The sequence below is a fragment of the Propithecus coquereli genome, unplaced genomic scaffold, assembly GCF_000956105.1.
Source record: "Propithecus coquereli isolate 6110/MARCELLA unplaced genomic scaffold, Pcoq_1.0 Scaffold77, whole genome shotgun sequence".
NCBI classification, from domain to species: domain Eukaryota; kingdom Metazoa; phylum Chordata; class Mammalia; order Primates; family Indriidae; genus Propithecus; species Propithecus coquereli.
Genome location: NW_012153840.1, coordinates 5,575,000 through 5,597,488, shown reverse-complemented (window position 1 = coordinate 5,597,488; position 22,489 = coordinate 5,575,000). Strand labels below are relative to the sequence as shown.

Here is a 22,489-nt window from a genome sequence, read left to right as displayed (position 1 = left end):
CCAATCTGTTTTCAAAGTGTGTCTGTCCTTTATTAAATTGTTTTCTTTTCCACATTATCAGTTGCCATGGAGACCTCATCTCTCGGATTATTTGAATTTCATTATATCTATTGATTTGGGAGCATTTCATCTTTTTTATTGTTTTTCTGTCAATTTTCAAAACGAATAACCATCTAATTTGCGTCAGTGCTGATTATGTTTGTCCCTCAATAGAGGTCGGCAGCTGCGCTGGGGAAACAAATCAATGAAAAACCATCATAAAACTCCCCACTCCAGTCTCCAGGATGTGTGGGTGACATTCCACGCCTGCGAAAGACACACTCATCAGCTCCAACTTCGGCTACGGTGGCAGTGGCGGCAGCCCCGCTCCACGTCCGCCTGCTTTGGCCTTAATATTTAATTTCGCGATTTGGGGCATTATTAGCAGTGTTTTTATTAGTGCGTGTGCATGTGAGTCTTTGGTGGTGGGCTGGCTGTTTCATTAATTTGTGGGTGAGGCCAGGAACGCTGGAGGAGGGAGGGTGGCTGGCGTCGGAGGCGCCTGTAAGTGGAGACAAGAGGGGGAAAGCCCTGGTGGAGGGACAGGAGCCCAGGGACCAGGAGAGCCCCGAGGAGGGGCTGGAAAAGGGGGACCGAGAGAAGGGGAGGAAAAGAGGGAATTCAAATTGCTTACTTTGTTGGTTTTTTTTAAATAATTTATGCAATTTTAAGCATTTATGTATAAATTTTTTAATAAGCCACCCTGGAGCAGGATGGCCATTAACATCCCAACGTCCTTCTGTCCAATGGGCTGGCGGAGAGGATCAATTTCTGAGAGTACTTTCCCTTTTTTATGACATGATAAAATGCTTTTAAAGCAACTTACACAAATATGGAAATTTTTTTTCTTTTTTTTTTCGTCCCCTCTCCCTTCCCCTAACAGCCTTCTTATCCACCAGGGAGGGGGAGGTTGTGCGCGTGCACACACACACACACACACACACACACCACACACGCGCGCACGCGCGCTCACACACACACACACACACACACACACACACACACTCCTGTGCTCACGCGTCTCTCCTGCTGGGGAGGGGGGCTGAGGGGGCTGGCAGGGAGACAGCCCCAGTTCTAACTGGAACTGGCCGCCTGTCCTTCTAACAAGGGCATAAACTTTCATTACCCATGCACGCAGTCAAAGACAATTTAGGGAAACGCGCTGCTCAGAAAAGGAAAACCTCAGCGATTCGTGGCCTACGCTGCTGCCGCCATCTGGGGGGCTCCCACCTCCAGCTTGAGGGAACCCAGTCCCTGAACCTCTGGCCCTGCCCAGCAGGAGGTTGGGGGAGGCAGGGGCCGATTCCAAGCGGTGCCCTCGGAGGCATCACAGAGGTGGACGGCAGAGCCAGCTCGAGTGCAAGGGTCTCCGTCCTCGGCCAGACGGGACCACACAGGCCTTGGATGGGGTGGTCCCCTCGGTCCTGCCCTCCCGACACCCCTTCACTAACCCCAACCAGGTGCTGGCCCTTGAGGGCAAGCACAGGGCTCTTTCGTTTCTGCCACTCCAGTGCCAGGAACAGAGCAGAAGCTTGTCTATGTGGATGGACAGACAGACAGATGGACTGAATGAAGACAAAGGAGGCAAACAGGCCTGAAGGTATTCTGAGGTTCCAGCCGGTGCCCCACAGACGGCACTTGCTTAGTGTGGTGAGCAAGGTGCCCTCCCCAGGTGTCCCCGCTCTGGAAGCAGGTCTGGCACAGAAGTGCCGCTGGGTGTAGTGTCAGGGGCATCGGCCACCATCGCCCCTACCCTGGGCCCGAACCCCTGACTTCCTTGGATATGGAAGCAGGCCTCGTGAGGAAGATGGCAAGTGGTCCTGTCCCCAGACTTCAGTGTGCCTCTGACCTCACCTTCCAGTTCCTCCTTCCGATAGGAGCGAGGAGGGATGTGAGGGTGAGCCATGCTCAAGCTCCCCACTGGCTAATGAGGACGATCTTGAACCCCAGTGGGGCCTGAGCCCCACTCAGCACTGCCGCCGAGGGACCGTCCAGCCCACTGAGACCACGCTCAGGCACCTGGGCTTCCGAAGCTTCCAAAGAAGGCAAATCAACTCTAGAGACACGCTCTTTTTAAAAGCTCACCACAGTAAGCAAGTTTCCTCTGTCCTGGGTCTCAGGTCGTCATCTGTAACGCAGCATAGCTGAGGGGCCACTGTGGCAACGTGCCTGGCACAGGGCTGCGGAGCGCATGGTGCTTGCCACTGCGCTTAATGGTGACTGTGGGCAGAGTCCTCTCCTGGGGAGCAGGGAAGGCTGCTTCCTCCCCCATAGCTGTGGGGGCAACGAGGGTGGAGAGTTCAGCCTCGCATGCCCTGCCTGCCTCTGCCCAGGGACCTGAGGGCCTGTTCCTCCATCCCCAAAGCCCAACTTTCTCCTTGGAACCTCACCTGCCCCTGCCATCCAGGCCCGATCCCCGCTCTGAGCCCATCTGCCGGCTCAGCTCTGTCAAGAGCTGGCCAGCGGGCAGCCCAGGAAGGGCCTCCTGGCCCCACTGCTGCGGCAGCATGGGAGAAACCCAGGAGAGGCCAGACCGCCGAGCTCTCGGTGGGGATGCAAGGGGAGCGCCCACCCCTCCTTTTTTTCTGTGCTCAGATTCACCCCCCCAAACTGTCATTAAAATAACAAGTTTCTGTTACAATCTAAACATTCCCACATCACATAAAGGGTTATATTACACCCGAGTCACTCCCGGCCCGTGTTTGCACAGAAAAGCTCACGGCAGGTCCCCCCTCCTGACGAAGTGACTTATTAAAGTTTAAACAGTAATTAACAGAACAATAAAAATAAAGGGATGTTTGGGGAGTCATAGCGCACACAGGGTTTTTGGCAGTGCCAGCAGTTTTTCAGTGCCCTGCGCTGGCAGCAAAATGTGACTGTGAAGCCAGGGGGGACAGAGGACGGGGCCAGGGTTGGGCCAGGGAGACTTCAGGCCTAAAGGGCAAGAAACCTGAGGCACACTGGAGGGAAGGCGTGAGGGTTCCGGGGCAGCAGGGTGGGTCCGGTGTGAGCAGGTGAGGTGGTCTAGCACGCGCAGGGAACCCATGGGCCGGGGCGAGGAGGTTTCGTGAGGCCAGAGGGGCAAAGCTTGGACTCAGACACTTCCGGGAGCCCAGTGCCGCGTCACATCCAGGCACCTCTGCGTGGACCTGGCTAGGGGAGATGTCAGCTCCCCCAGCACTGTGGGCATTACAAGACCCTGCAGTTAATGATTTCTGGGGCTAGACCTCAGCCACTCTGGGCTTCCCTCCCAGTCAGCCAGGTACCTCCCCACCGGCTACCCCCTGGCTCCAGTGGCCAGGGCACCACCAGAACTCTTCTGAAGCCACTGGCCCCCGTTAAGCATGAGTAAGGACTCAGGGGAAAAGCCTTCTACTCCTCCCTCTGGGAGAGGGGGACCAACCAGCCTCATAGATGCCATGCCCCCCACTAATGGGAGAAGGCACCCAGCTAGCTAGGTCAGGTGGACTCCTGGCGGGAAGTTCTCTTTCAAGGTTTGCTGGGCCTGGCGGGCTGGTTAAAGCCAGAGCAGCCTGGGGCTGGCAGGGCCAGGCCAGTTACCCTCAGCCTCACCCTTTCTCCCTCCACAAGTCCAGCCCAGAGGTTCCGACACCTGGCTACAGGGGAAGGCAGGGGGACAGGCAGGATGAACAAGGTGCCATCCCCAGCAGCCAGGCCAGCATTCCATCTGGACCTGGGCCCCCTGCTTAGTGTGTCTTCCTCACAGCCTTAGGGGCCAGGGAAGGTGGGACAACAGGGACCCTCAGTGGCCACAATCAATGTGTTATCTCAGGGGTGGCGACAAACCCATGCCAGCCAGGTGACAGACACCACAGTGCTGCTGCGCTGGTCCTGGCCCTCCAGTCCCCCAAGCTGCCTTCTCACTCCTTCCCTCCCCCAGACTCTGTGGGCCTGGCTGCCACAGGCCATGCTGGGGAGGGGATGTGCTCTCCCAGGGCTGTCCTCTGGCCTGACAATTTCAGGGCTGTGGTCAGCCTTGTCCTCACCTGCCCACCACCTATCCCTGTCCTTTCTCTCCGAGGAGAGCCACTGTGGAGTCAAGCTCTCTCCTCAACACACAGGGTTAGCTCCAAGAAGTGGTTTCTCAGTAGAGCATACCCAACATAGGTTCTTCCCACTAGGGCGAAGGGTCAACTCAGGGACACCCTGAGAACAGTGAGGAGGCCTTGCCACCCTCCCCTGGACAAAGGAGTTTCCCTCCTCCTGGGCTTCCCCATCTCCCTCTGTGCCTCAGTGCACCAACCTGCCTGGGCCTGCCTGGGGATCCTCTTTCTGCAGTGCCCCCCGTGTTCCCTTGGAGCCTGCAATCAGCAGCCCTGGCCCAGCACCGGGCTCCGAAACAAGCTCTGGTCCAGGGCGAGTGACCCCGCCAGGCTCCCTTGCTGGCCTCCCCCGTGTTATATCAGCACAGGCCAGGGTGAGCAGCTGTGAGCCAGGCGTGGAGGTGAGATGCTGGGCTGGGGCCAGAGACTCTCTCTAACCTCCTATCTCCTGGGCCCTGAGTCCTGGAGAGCTGGTGGGCACAAAGGGCATGGACCCCGGCTCTGAGCCCCATGCTGCACAGCTACGCCACTGCCTCTTAACAAGGCCCTGTGAGCACAGCCAGCCAGCGGAGTGCAGGGCCCCAAAGACCTCAGTGCTGTCCCGGCTCCAGCACACAGGACTGTGCCCTCAAGATGTAAGGATAGCCAGCAGCTTTTCTCTCCCTCTTTCCTGGGCAGGGCTCCTTGGGGTTCCATCTTCCCACACCCCACCCCACCACACATACACAAGATGAGTGACTCATGGTGAGGGGAGAGAGGAGGGTCGAGATTGGGAATACTTAGGAAGGGGGAAAGTGATGCTTCCCAAGCCTCCGGTTGCTCTCTCTGCTCAGGCTGGAAAGATCGACAGGAGCTCAAACTCCCTCGCTGCTGGAGGAGGCAGACTGAGTCACCTAGCTCTAAAGCTGTAATGTAGTAGGAGGGGGTAGGGCAGGTGCCCTCAGGGTCAGGAAAAGGGCTGGCAGAGGACCAGGCAGAGGGTGCCTGGGTGGCACTGAGAAGGTGGGGACAGAGGCTCCTAAGGGGTACGCTGGAAGGTGGGCAGCTGCTCATCCTGACCCGCTGTTTGTAGAGCCCCACGTAGGGCATGCAAGAAGCTCTGGCTAGACAGGAGTTCCCAAGGGCAGCCCACACTCAGGACCCACACACCCTCGGGATGAAGGGACAACTATCAGGGTGGAGGCTGTCCTAGATTTGCACAGAACTTTAGACCTAGAAGGGGATCGAGGCCCGAGAGGCTGAGAGACTTGGCGAAAGCCCAGGTCACTCACTCATCAGAACTAGACAGATCTAGGAACCTAATTCCCAGTCTGAGCCCTCTCATACCCAGCAGATGAAACTGCTACACATTTCTGTTTTAAAGGAGAATTTCCTGCAGCCTTGGAGACTGCTCCAGGGCCCTTGGGTCCCAAATATCACAAGGGCTCCTAACTGAGGAGGGTTCGGGCCATACACTGGTCCACCTGGGCAAGGACCCCAAATGGCTCTGAACCTCCCGGTGAAAGACCTGGGAGTCAGGCTTCCCAGCTCTCCAAGGAAGTGAAGTGGAGGCCGGCTCTGTGGCCTGGCTCACCCGCTGGAAATGGGTAGGACATGTGTGGCAAAGGGAGGGAGCCTTTCTCTCGCAGGGACAGAGAGCCCCAGCCCTTGTGACTTGTGCCACGAAGGGGAAACAGGCAAGCACTCTCCTGGAAGTAGAGGATGGGCCTGGACCAGAGAGGCCCAGGATGGCAAGCACAGCCCCAGGAGAGGAGGTGGGAGGGCAGCAGGTGGCAGAGGGACACTGTGGATGACATGCCACCCCGCCCTCCCTAAAGCCCATCTCCACAATCCCCTTGCTGAGGCCAAGAACGACGATGATGACGAGGACATGAGGGGACTAATTTAGGAGTATTTTTAAAACTGTGGCTCTGGTGGAGGGCTTTAGCAGTTGTCAGCCATCTGGAATAAGGAATTACAGCCACCTCCCTAATCCTATATTCCCTAAACCCTAAAGCTGGTTACAGAGTGAGGAAGAGGCAGCAGGTGGGTGGGGGTAGGGTTCTGTTCCAGAAAGGGGCAAAGCCTAGGGAGGTGCCTCGCTGGCCGCAGCAGCACCCCCCACCCCTCCGAGGGTGCCTGGGGCCTGGGGCAAGGGCCGAAGAGCCCAGTGTCCTCTGAGCCCACTCAGCTCCCCCACCCGCTCACGCACACTCACTCCCTGGGCTGCGCCGGCTCGCGCAGGGGCCGTCAGGTAAATTAGATCTGAAAGCTGACAATTTCTGACCATATTTCCTTGATTATTTCAAACAAATGCACAGCAGCCGCTGTAAGGAGATTAAAGTGACATAAACGTCCCGAGTGGGAGGGGGGAGGGCAGAGGATTCAGGTCACCCCCATCCGTCCCCCGCCTGACAGACGCTATATCGCTATCCAATCCAATAAAAAATCCCCCCCTTTTGCTTTAATTAATTTTACAGCTAGCTTGCTTAATTACTTTCAATCAAAATCCTCCTGCCATCGCAAAATTAGAGATGGTTGAGCTCCATTAGCCTAAATTCTTCATTTCCATATAGAAAAGAGGCTGTCTGCAGAGCCAGCCTGGGCCCCTGGCAGGACAGACGCCCGCCTGCCTGCCTGCCTGCTGCAGGCCAGCCCACTCCTGCTTCCGCTCTCTGGCTATCTCTGGCCTGTGTGGTTCCCCTCATTCTCCTGCACCGCTGCTCCTCGGGCCAGCCCAGCTGGGCCGAGAGGAGCTGAGGTCCAAGAAGGGACACTCCCCTCTGCCACTGACTCCCCCAAGGATCCATGCAGGACTGCAGGGCTGCGCTGAACTAAAGGGCCGGGATTGGGGTGGAGCTCTAGACCAAGGCCTACTGCTTTTGACAGAATGAATGGCGGACCCCAGGATCCCACTTCCCTGCTAAGGGGCCCCTCTTGCTTTCCAGACAGCCTAGTCCCTGGTTGCCCAAACCTGAGGCAGACAGGTCTCCTGAGCCTTCTGCCTCACCTCTCCTCAGGAAGGGTCCCCTTCCAGCAGCGCAGAAACACTCTCAGCCTTGGATTTAGGCCCCAGTCGCTACAGACCCCTGGAACCAATGTCGCCCAGGGTTCCCTGCACTGATTGCCGGCTGGAGTCTTGCTCACTGTCAGACCAACCCTAGGGCCAGCTGTCTCGATGGTGCTACAAGGCAATGCAGCAGCCCCCACATACTCTGGCATTCTCCTGGGGGCCCCACACGGGCTCCTCCTCCCCTCTTGTAGCCCTGGTTCCCAGCTTGCAACAGCTGTTCCTCCACCCTCATCGCGGGTTGGGTGGGTGGTGGGTCTGGGCTCTGTCCACATCCTGGGCCTGCACTGGCTCCCTTCTCCTCCCCTCCACCTGCCTCCTCTTTGCAGCCCCCAACCCCAAGTCCAGAAGCTCCACTTCAGGTTTTCCCTGCTACAGCCCCAAGTGTTACCACAGGGTCCAGCCCAACCTGGGCTCCAGCTGATTAAGGATCTGCAACAGGATGTAGGGATTACAGGAAAACCTGGCTCCGGATCTACAGGGCAGCAGGCCAAGTCCTGGCTCTGGGACTCCCCTCTCCTTTCCTCCCTGTTCAGCATGGCCCCCCCCCACCCCCAGCCCAGCTACCAATTGAGGGAAGAGGGCTGAACCTCTCAGCCCTTCAGGGACTCTTGGCTGGACTCTGGGAAGTGAGTGACAAAGGACCCAGGCCCAGTTTGGCAGAAAGGCTTGGGTGGGGTAGGGTGGGCAAGAGGAGTGATGGCTGAAGCCTGCCCTGGACCCTTTATGCCGCTCTCAGGACAAGAAGCTGACCTGGTCTTCCTTTTCAGAGAGCCAACGTGGAGGTCAAGTGTCCTGGGCCCGACCTCTGGGCAAAGGCTGAGCAAGGTGGGGAGAAGCGTCTACAGGCTAGGAGAGCCCCTCCCAGGCAGCAGGCCTTAGGGCTGCCCCATGGCTACAGTAAGGCCTGGGGTGGGGGTGAGGCCAGCTCTGGGGGTGGGGGAAAGAGCTGACCCTGGACCTCTGGGGCCTGTCTTCTGGACACCAGGGCCCCACGGGTCAATCCACAGGCTCCTAACTGGTTCTGCTCTAAGGATTAACTCAGGTCCTTTTCCTCCTAGTTCCACTGAGTTTCTCAAATACATCCTGCCCTCTCTGGCCCTAGGGATCCTGGGGAAATGGTTTCAGGTCCCAGGGAGCACAGAGTCAAGCATTTCACACACCACTGGGAGCACAGAGGGGAGGCCACCTCCAGTCTGACTGAGCCCTGAGGTCAGCAGGTGAAGGTGAGAAGGGCAGGTGGGCAGACACACAGACACTGATCCCAGCCAGGCTCTCTGGGGTTCCTGCTCCTCCCATGGCCCCCTCCATGCAGGTCTGTATCCTCCCTCCTGCCTCGTCATCCATGAGTCATCAGCAAAGGGAAAGGCAGGGGCAGCCCCGGGCCTGGGAGCCCTCACTAACTCCCTGGCACCCCCTTCCCACTGGGAAAGGGCTGAGACTCAGTCCCCTTCTGCCCCTGACCACCATGCCTGGCCAGGTGGGTCAAGATGGTGGAAGGCTAGATGGAAGAGCAAGTTTGGGGTCAGTTTCTCCAAGATGAAAGGGCACAGCCCTTTGGGGAATGGCACAGCCCAGGCCCTACTCCACCTGCTGGCCTGCCCACGTGGGCAGCACCTGCCTCCCCCTGCCATGCCTTTAGCACCCTGCCCCCTTGGCAGGAACACTGCTCGTTCAACACAGGGCCTGGGTACCCTTCCTCCATGCATCCTTCAGGGATCCCCACTGAATTTCACCTCCTTTGGGAAGCCCGCTGGGTTTGTCCCCTTTCTCTGCACCCTGCTCCTTGCTGTGGCATTTCTGTAGTAACTTGTTTAATCAGCCCTCTACCTCACTAGGCTGCAAGATCTGTGGGATGGGACCACTTTTCAGTGCAGTGTCTGGCCCAATAAATATTTACTGAGTGAATACAAAAAACCAAGTGCTTCTCAAGTTCATTAGGGCAGAGCTGCAACCCAGCGGTATGGCCTGCCTTCTGGACCAACCCCTGCAGAGCTCCAGGAACCTTTCCTCTGCAAGCAGGGGGACTCCCCCCGGTGGGATTGAGCTATGCCCCTTCCCTTGGTTCTCTTGCTCTCCTGAGCCCCAGGCTCACCTCCAAACGCCCTTCACCAGACTCTGCCTGGAGAACAAAAGAGGCCGCAGTTGTTCGAACATTTCTCTGTGAGAGGAACAACTGTTGCTGGCCAGTCCCTTTCTGAATAAATCCAGCAACTGTTTGCAGTGAAGTGCAATTCCCTGCCTCCACCTCCTATCCCTGTCCCAAAAAGGAGAAAAGGGGATTGAAAAAAGGATGGGGGGAAAATCCCATACCAAGCCCCACAATCTCCCTACACTCACTATCAAGTCTGTCTGAAAACATTATGGACACAAAGAGGGCACAGGGACAGCCACCTGCTGTCCCAGACAACTGGGACAGCCGCAGCTAAGGGTGAGGCTGTGAGATCAGGACCCAAAAAAAGGAGGTGAGAGAGTGAAGGATGGAGGGGAGGCTGGGGGGAGTGGCAGCGTTGGGAAAGGGAGCAGGGCGGCTGGCAAGATGCAGGAGAAGGGAGAGAAGTGGAGGGCAGGGGTCCATCTGGCCCTGCAGGTACAGGGGTGGGCTCTGAAGACACAGGCCCAGAAAGGCCCCTGGAGTCCAGGCAGAATGGGAGCAGAGGAGGGTTAAGGGGGCAGCGGCTACATGGGGGGAGTAAAGGAGGAAGAGAGAAGTTGACTGGGAAAGAGGGAACGAGGTCTATTAAAAACCTCTCAGTGCATAACACAAAATGTCAGGGTTTATAGCTTCATTCTTGGCTTTGCCGGGACTGAGAACCCTGAACAGAAATGTCACCGCTTGTCATGTTTAATCACCTGCTGTTTGTTAACACCTTCCCTGCAAGGAGCCTGTCTCAATCTGCCCCTGGGCCCCCCCAGGGACCCGGAAATAGAAAACATCCCTGGCTTCTTCTCTGGGCTTCTGGCCCTGCCCAGGGCTCTTGAGGGAGGAGTTCATTTCTCACTCCATCTGAAGACCTCCCCAGGAACCCCAAAGTGACCCTTCCTATCCAGAGCCCAGGGAAAGTGATCCCACCTGGCCCTGTCATGGGGTTGGGACCTTGGCTGGCCAGGGATGGTGTGCTTGGCATGGCTGAGGCGGGGGTGCTACTGGCTTGCCCCTGCTCCCACTGCTGGCTTTCCAGGCCTACCTACCCCTTCTGTCTATTCCAATGTGTCCCCCACCCCAGGGTAAGAGAAGATAAATACAGGACAGCCTGCTCAGATCCCTGCAGCCTGGAAGTCACCAATCTGTCTGCTTGAACAGCAACTGCCACCTAACATCTAACATTCACAGCCCCATCCTCCCAGTTACAATCCGGATCACACCATCTGTGGTTCTGGCTTGGCTCTCTCTGAGCGTGCTTTCCTGGGTTGTTTAGACTAGGAGTTCTCAGTCCTACTGCCCCATAATTCCTCCCTCTGGGTTGGGGGTAGGTGTGGGGTGGAAGGGTGGAACAGGACACTCAACCAGTACAAGCCTTCCCAAGAACACTTGGCTGTTCCCCACCTCTGAAAGCACTGCATGGTTTACACTGGGAAAGAAGCCGGGTCCTCTCCCAAATTACACACAGGCAAAAAGATCTGAGCAAACTCAATACAGCCGCAGGCTAAAACCCCACTTGGGGACAGCTGTCTGCAAAGCAGCAAGTTCATCCTGTGGGTTCCCAAGGTAGCCTGTTACTTCTAGTAGCAATGAAGGCCCCTGGGGATAACCGGCCCTGAGCTGAGCTGAAATGGTCTCCCAACGAACCAGGGGGAGACATCCCCAACTTCCCTTCCAGCAAAGTCTCTGCTTACACAGAAACATATCCAAAAAACACGCATTTGAGAACCCGTTTCCTAGGAGAACGCCCAGTCATTTAGATGTGCTTCCCAGCTTGCCCTACGTCCCGTCCATTCACTCCCATCTCACCAGAGAGACAAGTGAGATTGTGTTCCAACCACCACCAACCCCTCCCTGCGGACAAACAAGAGCACCCCCTTCTCTCAGATGGGCAGTATCAGATGTCTTTGAAAAGGAAGCTCAAAATGCATTTTCATCAACTACATTTTATCTTGCAGGGAAGACCCAAGGATGTGTCCACAGAGTACAGGTGGGATATACATGGGGCCCAGAGATGTTTGGGGACACGGGCCAGACAGCACAGCAAATACCCAGGGATGAAAGCCTGTGTAACTTCCACTCAATGCTGCCATTTGGAACAGTCCTCGGGGAAGCCCCACGCCGTATCATTTGGCATTCCGCATTTGGGAACAAACCCAGCAGTGTCTCTGGGCCTCCTGTTTTCCCACTTGTGAAATGGGACAACTCTTTGTCTTCCTTCGAGGGAACTCACGGAACTCACTCACGAGGAGAGATGGGATGTTAGGTGTGGCTCTCTCGGAAGGAAGGCGCTGGGTAAACTCACGGCAAGGTGGGGGCTGGGGGATTGCGTTGTCCAAGTCCTCTCCAGAAGCCCTGTCTGGGCTATGAAATATGGGGGGAGAAGGCTCAGTGTTAAAGGGGCAGGGCTGCAGTTGCAAGCCCTTTCTGGGCTGGTCAGGCTTTCAGGTAGTGCCCTTTCGTGCCTGGAGAGGTGTGCGCATGCCCACTTGAGCACACACGCACCTAGTGGAACCCAGCAGCCCACGGAGCAAGGCTTGGTTAGTACAGAGTGGTTTCAGATAGGGCCAGTGGCAAGTCACCCATCCTGGACAGAGATATATTTTATTCAGGAGGTACCTGGGTTCTCTGAGACTGAGAGAGGGATGACCGTGTCAAGCAACCCACCCTCCTGCCTCCAAACAGGGCTGACCAACCTCCCAATTTGCCTGGTACTAAAGGGGTTCACAGGACATGGGTCTTTCCAGTTGATTTTCCAGGCAAACTGGGGTGGTTGGTCACCCTGCTGCGAGATCACCATGTTACTGACTGCTTGGTCTGGCAGTTGGACACTGCCCAGAGTTCTAACTAGCACCTGCTGCTGAGGTCCCACATTCTCAGGTGCCACGTGAAACACTCTCCTGGGTAAACTGATGACACTGGGCCTTCTCATGCCCACGGGAGGTCGGACCTGAGCCTCTCCCACACGTGAGTTTTGAAAAGCTGGTCCCTGTCAATGAGAGGGACTGTGAGCACACACAGAACATGCTCTCTCAACTCAGGGCCACGGCGGAGCCCAAGAGGAGTCCAGGGAGTGGGACCCGACCTGAGGTTCGGGAGCCTCCTGGCCTAGAGCTGTTTTGCCTGAGACCCTTGGATTAATCAGATGAGCACGGCCTCCCAGCCAGGCCCCCTGGTATAATCCTTTCATTAATTTACTATTAGATGGGAAATTACTCCTTACTCAGGATTATAAGTTTTCATCTTATTTTAAGTTAGATTCTTAAAGCAATTACCAAGGCATCTGGCGATGACTTCACCGCTGTGGCCGGGCCCTGGAGGGGAGAAGGGCAGCCCTGAAGCTGCACAGGCCCCTGGCTCCAGGCCCCTGAGGGGAGTCTGGGAAAACTGGGAGCCCCTAAACACCTGTCCTGGTCCTGGGAGGGAGGTGGGGAGCACCCTGTAATCTCTGATATTTGCCGTTTGTGGAAAAACTCCTTTCCAGCAACACCTGCCCCATGAACCCGCTGGTGACAGTTGCTGAAAAGCCTCAGCAGCTGGTGCCGCGGGAGCATTTTCTATTTTTAATTGTTTGATAGGAATATTAACTCATCTAGGCCCATTCCCAAGACACATTTCCCAGCCAGAGGGTTCCCCCATTTCCATACCTTCCTCTCTCTTTCTCCCCCTCTAGTTAGAAGTCAACTTTGAAATGAATCATTGGAGGCACAGACCGTCGTGAGTTTGGGCTGGATCACTGGGGAGAACAAGCCTCTCTTTCCTCTCTGAGCGGCTGGCTCAGCATCCCCAGGCATCCCACTCCTACCCAATGCCCCTGCTCGCTAAAGGAAGACCTCGGCCTTGCGCCCTCCCCTGGGGTCAGCCCACCTCCTCTGCTCACTCACCAATGTGGAGGGCAGAGCAGAGGGGCTAGGGACACCTAGGAAGCTCCCAGGAAGGACAGGGAGGGTGCATTTCGAGGTAGGCCTGTGCCCCTAGGCTCAGAGGGACTGGGCAAGAGACTTGACTTCCATTTCCGCTTCCGTCTATGAGGGGAAGGGAGCCCTTAGGAGAATCTGCCAGCAGCTCCTCTGTGGAGCCAAGGGCTCCCAGCCTGCCCACCAACAGGCAGGTCACCCAACCCAGCTCAAGCTCTGTGTCACTTGAGTTTCTGTTGTACTGCACTGCTGGGGAGAGCCTGCTGGGGACAAACTCAACCCTTTGGCCCCCACCTTACCCCGTCCTAGGAGGGGGCCTCCCCACCCAGCACAGGGGCCCTTGGCCACTTGGCCCTCCTCTCCCTAAACACCCTTGGCCATGCTGCTGTGCTCTTCCCTCTCAAGGTCACAGGGCCGTCCACACCAGGAATATTTACTCACCAGACTGGCCCTGTTAGCAGCACTCACCACAAATATGCTTTCTGATAAAGTTGGCAGAAAAAACATTCTAGAGCTCAAAACAATGTCAGAAATCATCCCCCACCCCCACCAAGTGAGGACGAGGTGCGTCCTGGAAACAGGTCACACAATCAGCTGTGGGACAGTCCTGGGGAGCTTTGTTCACTCTCCCTTTTGCTTTTCTCCTTCCTGTTTTACCTCCCAACGCACAGCCTGTTGCCAGGGGACCAAGGGCTGGGGACGGTTCTGGGCTGGTACTGGGTCTCGGGGAGCAGGCCTTTGGGGGCCTCTGGAGGACAAGGCGGGTGGCCTCTTACCTCTGCTGCTCCCTGGACCGTCTCACCTCACTGCGCCCCCTCCCCCACCTGGTCCTCCCTCCGTGCACATGGGCTTTAATGTTTTTATTACCTGTTTGACTCTCTGCCTTATTGCTTCTCCCCTTAATGGGGCCGTAACCGTGGAAACGAGGAATAAACGGCCACCAGAAAATGAGATGATTAAACAGGTCACCCTGGCAAAACAAACTCAGCCAAGGAACCTCTGGGGGTGGGGAGGGTAGGCTGCCCCTCCCCCACCCGTGGCCAGAAGGCTTGGACCAGGTCCTGACCACACTTCCTCATCCTAAAAGGACTGGGGCAGATGCAGTGGAGCGCCCCCTGCTGGGCAGTGGAGCACCTCATCAATCCTGCCAGGCAGCCCCCCTGCCTGGCCCGTGGCCTTGGGCTCCCGGGCTGAAGGGGTAGCAGGGAGGCAGACACTGGGCTAGAGGGAGGTGAGAGCCACAGCAAAAGAGAAGATGCTTCCTGGTGACACAATCTTCCAGAAGTCTCTCTCCCTACTGGCCTCCTCGATACTGCCTACCTTCTCCCTGCACAGCAGTCCCCCCACCCAATGCTCTGCCTGGCTCCTCCAGGCTCCTGTTCTCATGCAACACGTTCCCTCCTAGAGGCCCCCTTAGTTCACAGAGAAGGCCCTATAAGAAATGGCCAGGTGACCTCTGGGAATGCCTGGTCTCTGGAGCCACAAAATGTACCCATTCCCTCTCCTCCAACTCAGGCAGTGCCCTGGCCTCGGCCCTGGAGGCAGTGAGAGAGGGCCCTCCTGGCTATAGGAGGGTCCCTGCAGCCAAGCACCTAGGGCACTGGCAGAGCCCAAGGGGCCAGGAGAGTCGGGAGAGACTCCAGAGGGCAGGCCTGTGGGACATTCCAAGAACAGATCCCACAGCCAGCTTGGGAGCAGCCCACACACCACGTCATGGGGCAGAGGTCAGAAGCCCTGGCAATCTGGGCTGGGCCCTCTGTGTGAGCCTACTCCTTCTTTCTGGAATCACACCCTGCACTGGGACTGACTAGCTGGAGGGGTCCTGGAGTAGAGAGCAGGACTAGAGAGAACAGACATGTGCAGTGAGGCCTGCTCTGGAGGTGGGGAAGCAAATGGAGATGGAGGTGGGCAAGGGACGAAGCAGAGGAGAGGCCCAGATGCCCCTGGCTACTGCTCTCCTGTCCCCACCAGGCAGCACATGGACCTCCCAGCCCAGCCCCGCCCAGCCCCAAGCCACAGTCATGGATAGTAGCTATTGGGTGGGGGGGCCCATCTGACCACCCAACTCCTATCTTTATCCTTCTGCCCCCTTGCCCCCTGCACGTCATCCCAAATCCCAGCCCCACTCCTTCCTGTAAACCAGGCTCTAGAAAGCTCTCGAGGAGCTAAAACCCAGATCCTGAGGGAATCGGCCAACATTTCCTGCATTCCTCCTCCTGCCCCTACTAAGAAGCTGGGGAGGCAGGGGAGGCACTCGGTGCAGGACATCAATCAGCTCTACCAGCACTTACAGCGGGAAGGCGTGAGCCCCAGCCCCAGCAGAGTCAGCACAGCAGCCAACGTCTAATGGTCACCATCAGGAGCAGCAGTAGCTGAAGAAAACAAGGTCCGTGGCCTTGGCCTCCTGGGGACCAGGGCGTTGAGTCTGAGTGCTGCCCTAGCACACCAATGTTAAGGGTATGACCAGGTCCTCAGAGCAGCAGGCTCCCAGCCAGCCTCTGATCTCTTATCTCTTTCCAGGTCCAACTGGGTGTGAGGCTGGAAAAGGTGTTGGAGGGAGGGGGGTTGGAAAGAAAGGTGAGCAGGAAGAGCCTGGCTTTAGGGAGCTGGGTGGCCTGGGCAAAAAAGGCAGAAAAATGTGGTTGCGGAATGGGAAGTGAGAGTTTGCTCTCAGAGGACGTGAGGAGGACAAGGCACATGCAAGAGACTGCGTGGGAATGCAGAAGGCATGGGTGGGAGAAGGGACGTCCCTTGAGGCCACTCCTTCACAAAGCTCCCTGGGCCCCGCCCCTGGCTCCTCTGCCTGGAGCCACAGAACACTGCACCTTTCCCTCCACCAGGCTTGCCCTGCAAACTTGGGGGCACCAGGCAGTCGTCATTTCTGCATCTCCTACAGCAGGAGCTCCCCAGTCGCTTGCTGAATTGAGGGCCTCACTACTTGCATGGGGTCTCTTCCCAGACAGAGGACATACATTCAGTAAGTCTGGGGTCTGAGGGTGTTACCTATGGTCAGGCAGCCAGAGGGGCATGTGCTAGACCACCAAGCACCTGCCTTTCCCAAGCCGCTCCAAGGAAGCAGGCGCTCCTCCTCTGCACCCTGGGGCTGCCGGCCCTCCCCTTTCTGCTCCCTGACTTCTTCCTACTCTCGCTGTACCCTGGCCAAGCTACCCCAGAACAGCTGCTGCTTGCCTTGGGGACCCACAGGCAGTAATTACTACAGAGCAACTTCCTTCCCCCTCTGAAGATGAGGAGGAAGAGGAAAAGGAGGAGGAAGAGGTGGAGGTGGCCACAGCCAGGATGGTCAAGGTTTAAAGTCCAGCCCCAGGAGGGCAGTGTTAAAAGACAAGCTTGGGGCCTGGGGGGATGCACCAGGGTGGAGAAAAAGCCTGACCCCTCTGAGAATGGTGGGCCAGCCAGAGGAGACTGGGGCACACCACTAACCTGGCAGAGTCCAGAAAGAAGAGCAGTCAGGGCCAAGAGCCTTCCCGAGCTCCACCCAATCCCCTGCCTGGGCAGTGGGCAGGGACCTGAGCCAGGGGCAGCAGCTTTAATGAGGAGATGCTGCTGCCGTGACTCAGCCTCCAAAGGTGCCTCCATTTATTTTATTTTTCCATCATAAAAACCTAAGCTGCAACTCAGCCAGATTCCCCAGCTGGGGGGTGGAGGAACACCAGCAGTACAGATGAAGGCCGCTATAGAGTTCTGACTAACACTGGCTGCGGTGCCTTCCTCGCAGAGGAGAGCTAATAGGTTCCCCTGGCTGGTGCATACCAGGGAAAAAGGGCCTGGGGTGGGGTCTCCCACAGGATCCTCTAGGACCTGCCTTCCCTGCCTTGCTGGGCCTTTTGTAGTGAGTTTGGCTCTGATGTCCTCCTATACATAGTACTAGGGCTGATTCAGAGGGTCACTTCGCAGCCCAGAGCTGCTGGTCTCAAATGCTTTCTACCAAAGGAAAGGTCCAAATGATGTGCTTCTCACCTCGTCCACTCAACGCCTCCCCTTCGAGACTGCCCCACGGAATAAAATCAAGTTGAGAGTGGCAGAACCAAAAACCTTGAAGGTCATCTGACACTCAAGTCCCTCCAAACATCACTAACCGGTGCACAGCCAGCCTCTGTTTTTAATGGTACCAAGAGACTCACTGCTTTTGAGACAGCCCATTCTGTCCTCGGCTCTGACGGCTCCTTCTTGCCAAGATGGCACCAGAGCACCTACCCCTGCGGCAGACTGGCAAAACCGGTGCCCAACTTGACTGCAGGGACTGGTCTCATCTTAGACTGACTGAGTGGGTGTATCTGGCCAAGTAAAAGCTGGAGAAAGGAAAATCGAGGGCAATCTGCTCTACCCTAAACCTGGCATGGAATCTCTTCCTCCAGAAACAGCAGGAGAACCTTCCCAATCCCGAGCGAATGCTGGGTCAAAAGCATAACCACAGCTAGTGAGGTTCCTAGAAGCCCACACTCTTGGCAAGGCTCTGGCCTTGAACCGGCAGCTCACAGAAGTTCTGGAGGTGAGTCCGGAGGTAGGCTGACACGCAGGGCAGCAGGGCCCTGAGCAGTACTCTGGGCCTGGGTTGGGAGAGGCAAGTTCTTTGCTCCCTGGGGTCAGGTACCACCTGGAAGAAGTTTGCAGCCTTTCTTCTCCTCCCTCAAGACTGTGTGCTCTCAAAGCATGTGGCTACTAGGAAATTCCACTCCAAGAATCAGGCTAATGAGCCAAATTGGCTCAGCCCCTGACCCCACCCTTCCTGGCCTTCCCACAGCTGAAGCCTGGGCCAGTATCTATGGGGGTTCTGCCCAGCATGCGAGGAGGTCCTGACTGGGAGGCCGAGCAGGAAAGAGAAGCAGGTCTGGCTCAGTGAGTGGAACCGAGTCCCCCCTGCTGACCTGCCTTGACAACAGGGCTGCAGCCGCAGTGTCATGCGGGCAGTGCTGCCCCTCACCGGCTCCCCCTGCGGTCTACGCCCATCCCTTTGAATGTACCTTCTTGCCTATTTGGGCCTTTACCTGGCAGAGCCCACCTTGGATCCTTTACCGGACAGCTCTAGCCCTGATCAGCCCCTCCCTTTCTCAAGAAGAGAAAGGGCACTTAAAACCAGGTCCTCAGCAGTCAAGGGCAAGTTCCTTCTCAACACTCCACTACTGTTTCACAGCCTTTTTCACCCCAGCTTCCAGTTATGTTCTGGGCCTAGGAACCAGCTTGGTGGGGGCCTAATCCCGGGGAGCTTCCCAACTGCAAGATGGATTCACCTGTGTCTGAAAGCTTCCTCCCATCTCCCTTTCCCCCCTCCCTCCCCCAGGGAAATCACTCTAAAAGGGCCTAATGGAACTATGTCCTCTCTTCCTCTCTCTCCTCCCTCCCTCCCTCTCTCCTTCCTTTTTTTTTTATTAGCATTTGTGGAATTTATTCCCAAACTCTCCTAATCTTCCGTACACAACCATTTGATTTGCATAACCCAACCCCCTCTCATAAAAACTGGCTGCTAGTTTAATTAAAAAATGTAAATTTGCTGTCATCTCGGGGCCTGGTGAATTAGGACGACATCGGCATTTTTTATTGCTAAAGACGTCCAGATTGATCCAGCCCTTGGCTGAACTATGGTGGGGGAAAGAGGTCCACATGGTCTCTGAGTGTCTTGAGGTCCTGCTATCCCCTCCTGAGGAGCCTTGCTTCTCCCGCCACTGAATTACTCATGGCTGGAGTGCTTCCGGACCTAGATGTGTCCGGGGCTAGAGAGGACGTTAACCTGTGATCCCATGCTTGTTGAGTCCCTGGTGCCAGCAACCGCTTGGGGCCTGTGCCTCTGGCCATGTCCTGTGCTGGAGGGGCCCTTGCCTGGGGCTGCCCATAAAGCCCCCTCCCCTCACCAGCAAGGAGCTTGGCCAGAGATGAGACCCCTGGCCCTGACTGTGGCCCTGACTGTGTCCCTGTGTGTTCCAGAGGTAGAGGGAGCCGCTCCAAGCTCCTGAAGATGAGCATGGAGTTGGCCCAGAGACAGGCTCAGAAGGGATCTCAGAGGCCCCATCTGCTTCCCTTTTTGTGTGAAGTGGGGGAAAAAGTGCTTTTCTTCTGAAGTTCTGAGATTAAGTGAAACTTCCAAGTTCAAAGAAGAGGCTGAGATGGTATCACCAGATGACTCCTCCGGGAAACAGTCAGAACTTTGACACCCTGGACCTCCCCTCCCTGAATGGCCAGAGTCCAGGCCTGGGTCCCACTGGGAGTGTCCTGCTCCAGCCACAGAAAGGACCAGCTGACCTCAGGGGCCCTTCTGGCTTCTAGGAAAAGTTTCCAGAGCCTGTCCCTGGAGTGCTAGGAGAAGTAAGTCGCCCTAAGGCCCAGGAGGGATGCCATAAGAGGCTCTGCCACCTGCCTTCTGCCAGGCCTGGGAGGCCCTCACTCCAGTCCGGACACCCCACAGAAGGGCTCTTGACCCCATGACAGACTGAGAGAGACTGGCTGGTGTATGGAAGAAGGATGGATGCCAGCCCCACTTAGCACCCAGGTTAGGAGGAGGAAGACAGGAAGGCCCGCCTTCCAGCTGAGTAATGCCTGGGTCCCATGCGCCCGCCCACAAGCAGAGGCTCCCTGCCCCAGGTAGGGGGTGGTGCATTACTGCCTGACCCATCTCTGAGGTCTGCTTCTTGGCTGGGATGGGTGGGGGCCCAATTTCCGAAGACAGGGGGTGGGGCCTGAGAGGGAGGTGATGAGGCACCTGATTAGAGGTGGGGGCGGGCTGGTTCCCTGTGGGAGTGGAGGGCAGGGAGGGGCAGGGTGGCATCCGTGGCCTTAGATACCTTCACCATTTTGCCCAGCAGGGGGTGTCACACCCTTCCTGGGCAGAGGTCCTGAGGACCTCCATATCAGATTAGCCAAGATCATACCTGGTGGGACAGTTTTAAAACTTTTCAAACAACGCCCTCTCCCGTAAACACACACCCCCTTCTTAAAGCCAGCCACCATGCCACCCACCAGGGGACCCTCAGTGTTGCCTCCTGCCCTCTTCTGACCTCAGAAGGTCAGATGTCAGCTCATGTGTCCCAAGGGGTGATGCCATGAACTTGAGCCTGTTATAAACAACAACTCTAACAGCCACCAATACCACCTACCCTTCGATCAATGAAATGGAAGGGTTCAGAGATCCGTCTCAATGAATTATCTACCTGTTTCTTTCTTTCAAAACCTTTAAGAAGACAGCTGCTTTTGTCAACCTAGGATGTGAGGGTCCTAGTCAAAATCTGGCTTCAGTAGAGAGGGACAATGGAAAGAGCTTAAGGGCAAACCTCACTCTGGACTCACGCTGGAACCCCAGATGGAAAAAGAGGAGAAACATTAAATAGAATCAGATTAAAACCAATAAAACACCAAAATCTCAGGATAAGCTCTGCCCTAGGCCAGCACGGTGCTATCTGGAGCCCTAGCCTGGTCCCGCACCAGGCCCCCAAACCCAGATGTCTAAATTTAGTAGTTTGCCTGGTCCATCACCACCTCCCAGGGTGGGGGCTAAAGAGGGGGGACAGAGTCCTGGGCCCCTCACTTTGAACTGATAACAGCTGCCTCATCCCACAGATTCTCAGGTGAAAAACACTCATTAGCCATAATAAGCAGCTTGATCATCCGACACAGCCTTGTCCCAAATAAATTAAATTCCTTTACCTTGAGACAGTCGCCCCGAAACCAGACTAACCACCTTTCCCAACAGGACGCTGCTTTCAAAAACTAAACCACCCCCCACTAAAAAAATAAAAACACACACCCCACAGCCAGACACACAGAGATCTTTGCAAAGGAAAAAAAAAAAACAGAGAAAAAACACGGAGCCACACAAAAAACACGGAGCACAAAAACCCCCATAAAACCCCCTAAATCCTCTCTCTGGGTGCCCCCCAGCTCCTCTCCCCTCGGTTCTTTCATAATGACAAGCATCAAATTAGTCACAGTCACTAAGCAAGTAACAAATAATAACAACAGTATCCTCAGAAGTCTCGCAACCAGAAACCAGGGCGAGGAGAGGCAGCCGCCCCGACCCTCTGCAGGCTGCCCCCACCCCCTGCTCAGCCGCCACCTCACTGGGCTAAAAATACGAACTTCCGTGAAAGAACCGAAAGAAAAGTGAAAGAGCCTCCCTGAGTTCCCACCGGTACCTGTTCCTAGATCCATGCTCCTCTCTTTGGTCCCAAACTCTTCGAGGAACGCCACAAAAAGAAAAACAGGAGAGAAAAAAGATGCGTTTAGTCTCCAGCAGGCCCCCCGGCCCCCCCTGGGCGGCCGGCGCCCCCCATCGCGGCGCCCGCGCATCCCGGCGGCCGAAGTTTCTCCCTCCGCGCCGCCCGCTTCTCACGCTCCGGCGCGGCGCGCTCCGAGCTCCTCGCCGCGCCCGAGTTTCTCAAACTAAAGCGGAAACTCTCCGTGGACGCGGCCTGGCCGGGGCGCCCGGGCCGACCGCGGGGCCGAGGGGCGCCCCCGTCCCCCGCCCGCGCCTCAAGCCGCGGGCCCCGGCCCTCCCCCGCCCGCGCCGGTACTCACCATAGTCGGAGAGTCGAAAGCCGAATTCACTTAAATAATCAACTTTCATAATACTTAATTAATGCCTAATTGCAACTGATTACTCCCCGAATAACAAGTTGTTTTAAAACCCTGATGTCATTGCTCCTGACGGTAACACTCAGGGTAACAGTTTGGCAGGAGGGAGCGGCCGGGGGCGCTGCCAGGCGCCGCGGTGATTGGCAGGGCGGCCGCGGCGCCGCCTCCTCGGCCGGGCCCGCGCCGGCTCCGGGCAGGTGAAAGATCAGAGCCCGGCCCGCGCGCCCCCGCCGCCGCCCGCCCGCCCGCCGGCCGGGTGCTCAAGTGAATGGGCTCTCGCTCGCCCGCGCCGCCGCGCGCTCCCTCCCTCCCTCGCGCGCGCGCGCACCGGCTCGGGCAGGCGGGCGGGCGGCCTTATTGGCTCCGTGATTCCCCAAACCTCTGCCTTCAGGAGGAGGGAGGCGGGGACTCCGCGCGCGCGGCCGGAGCGGGGCGCGAGCACGGCGCTCGCCCACACGCGCCGACTCTCACCGACCGTCCGCGGCCGCGCGCTCGCACGCTCCCCTCAGCCGCTCTGGCCCCGCGAGCGCGAGCGACGGCCGCCGCGCGCGGCCGCTTAAACTTTTCCGCGCGGGCGGGCGCAGGTGTGAGGCACCGCGGTGCCGTGCCCGCTGGCCGCGCGCTCTCGTGCTCCCCTTAGCGCTGCCGGCAGGTTGGGGCACCCCGGGTATCAGAGCGATTTTGTTTCCCCCTCATA

General features: G+C 57.1%; 1 protein-coding gene across 1 annotated transcript in view; it reads right to left on the bottom strand.

Annotated features, from left to right (window-relative positions):
• The window catches only part of CASZ1 (castor zinc finger 1), a 53,611-nt gene extending 31,723 nt beyond the window's left edge, over positions 1-21,888 (bottom strand). Inside the window, exons 1-2 of the mRNA XM_012662519.1 lie at positions 21,736-21,888; positions 21,354-21,392 (exon numbers count right to left, since the gene is read on the bottom strand). Of these exons, the coding sequence (XP_012517973.1) occupies positions 21,354-21,392; positions 21,736-21,784 (88 nt within the window). The 5' untranslated portion in view covers positions 21,785-21,888. The remainder of the gene's footprint in view (positions 1-21,353; positions 21,393-21,735) is intronic.
• Positions 21,889-22,489: the final 601 nt, after the last annotated feature.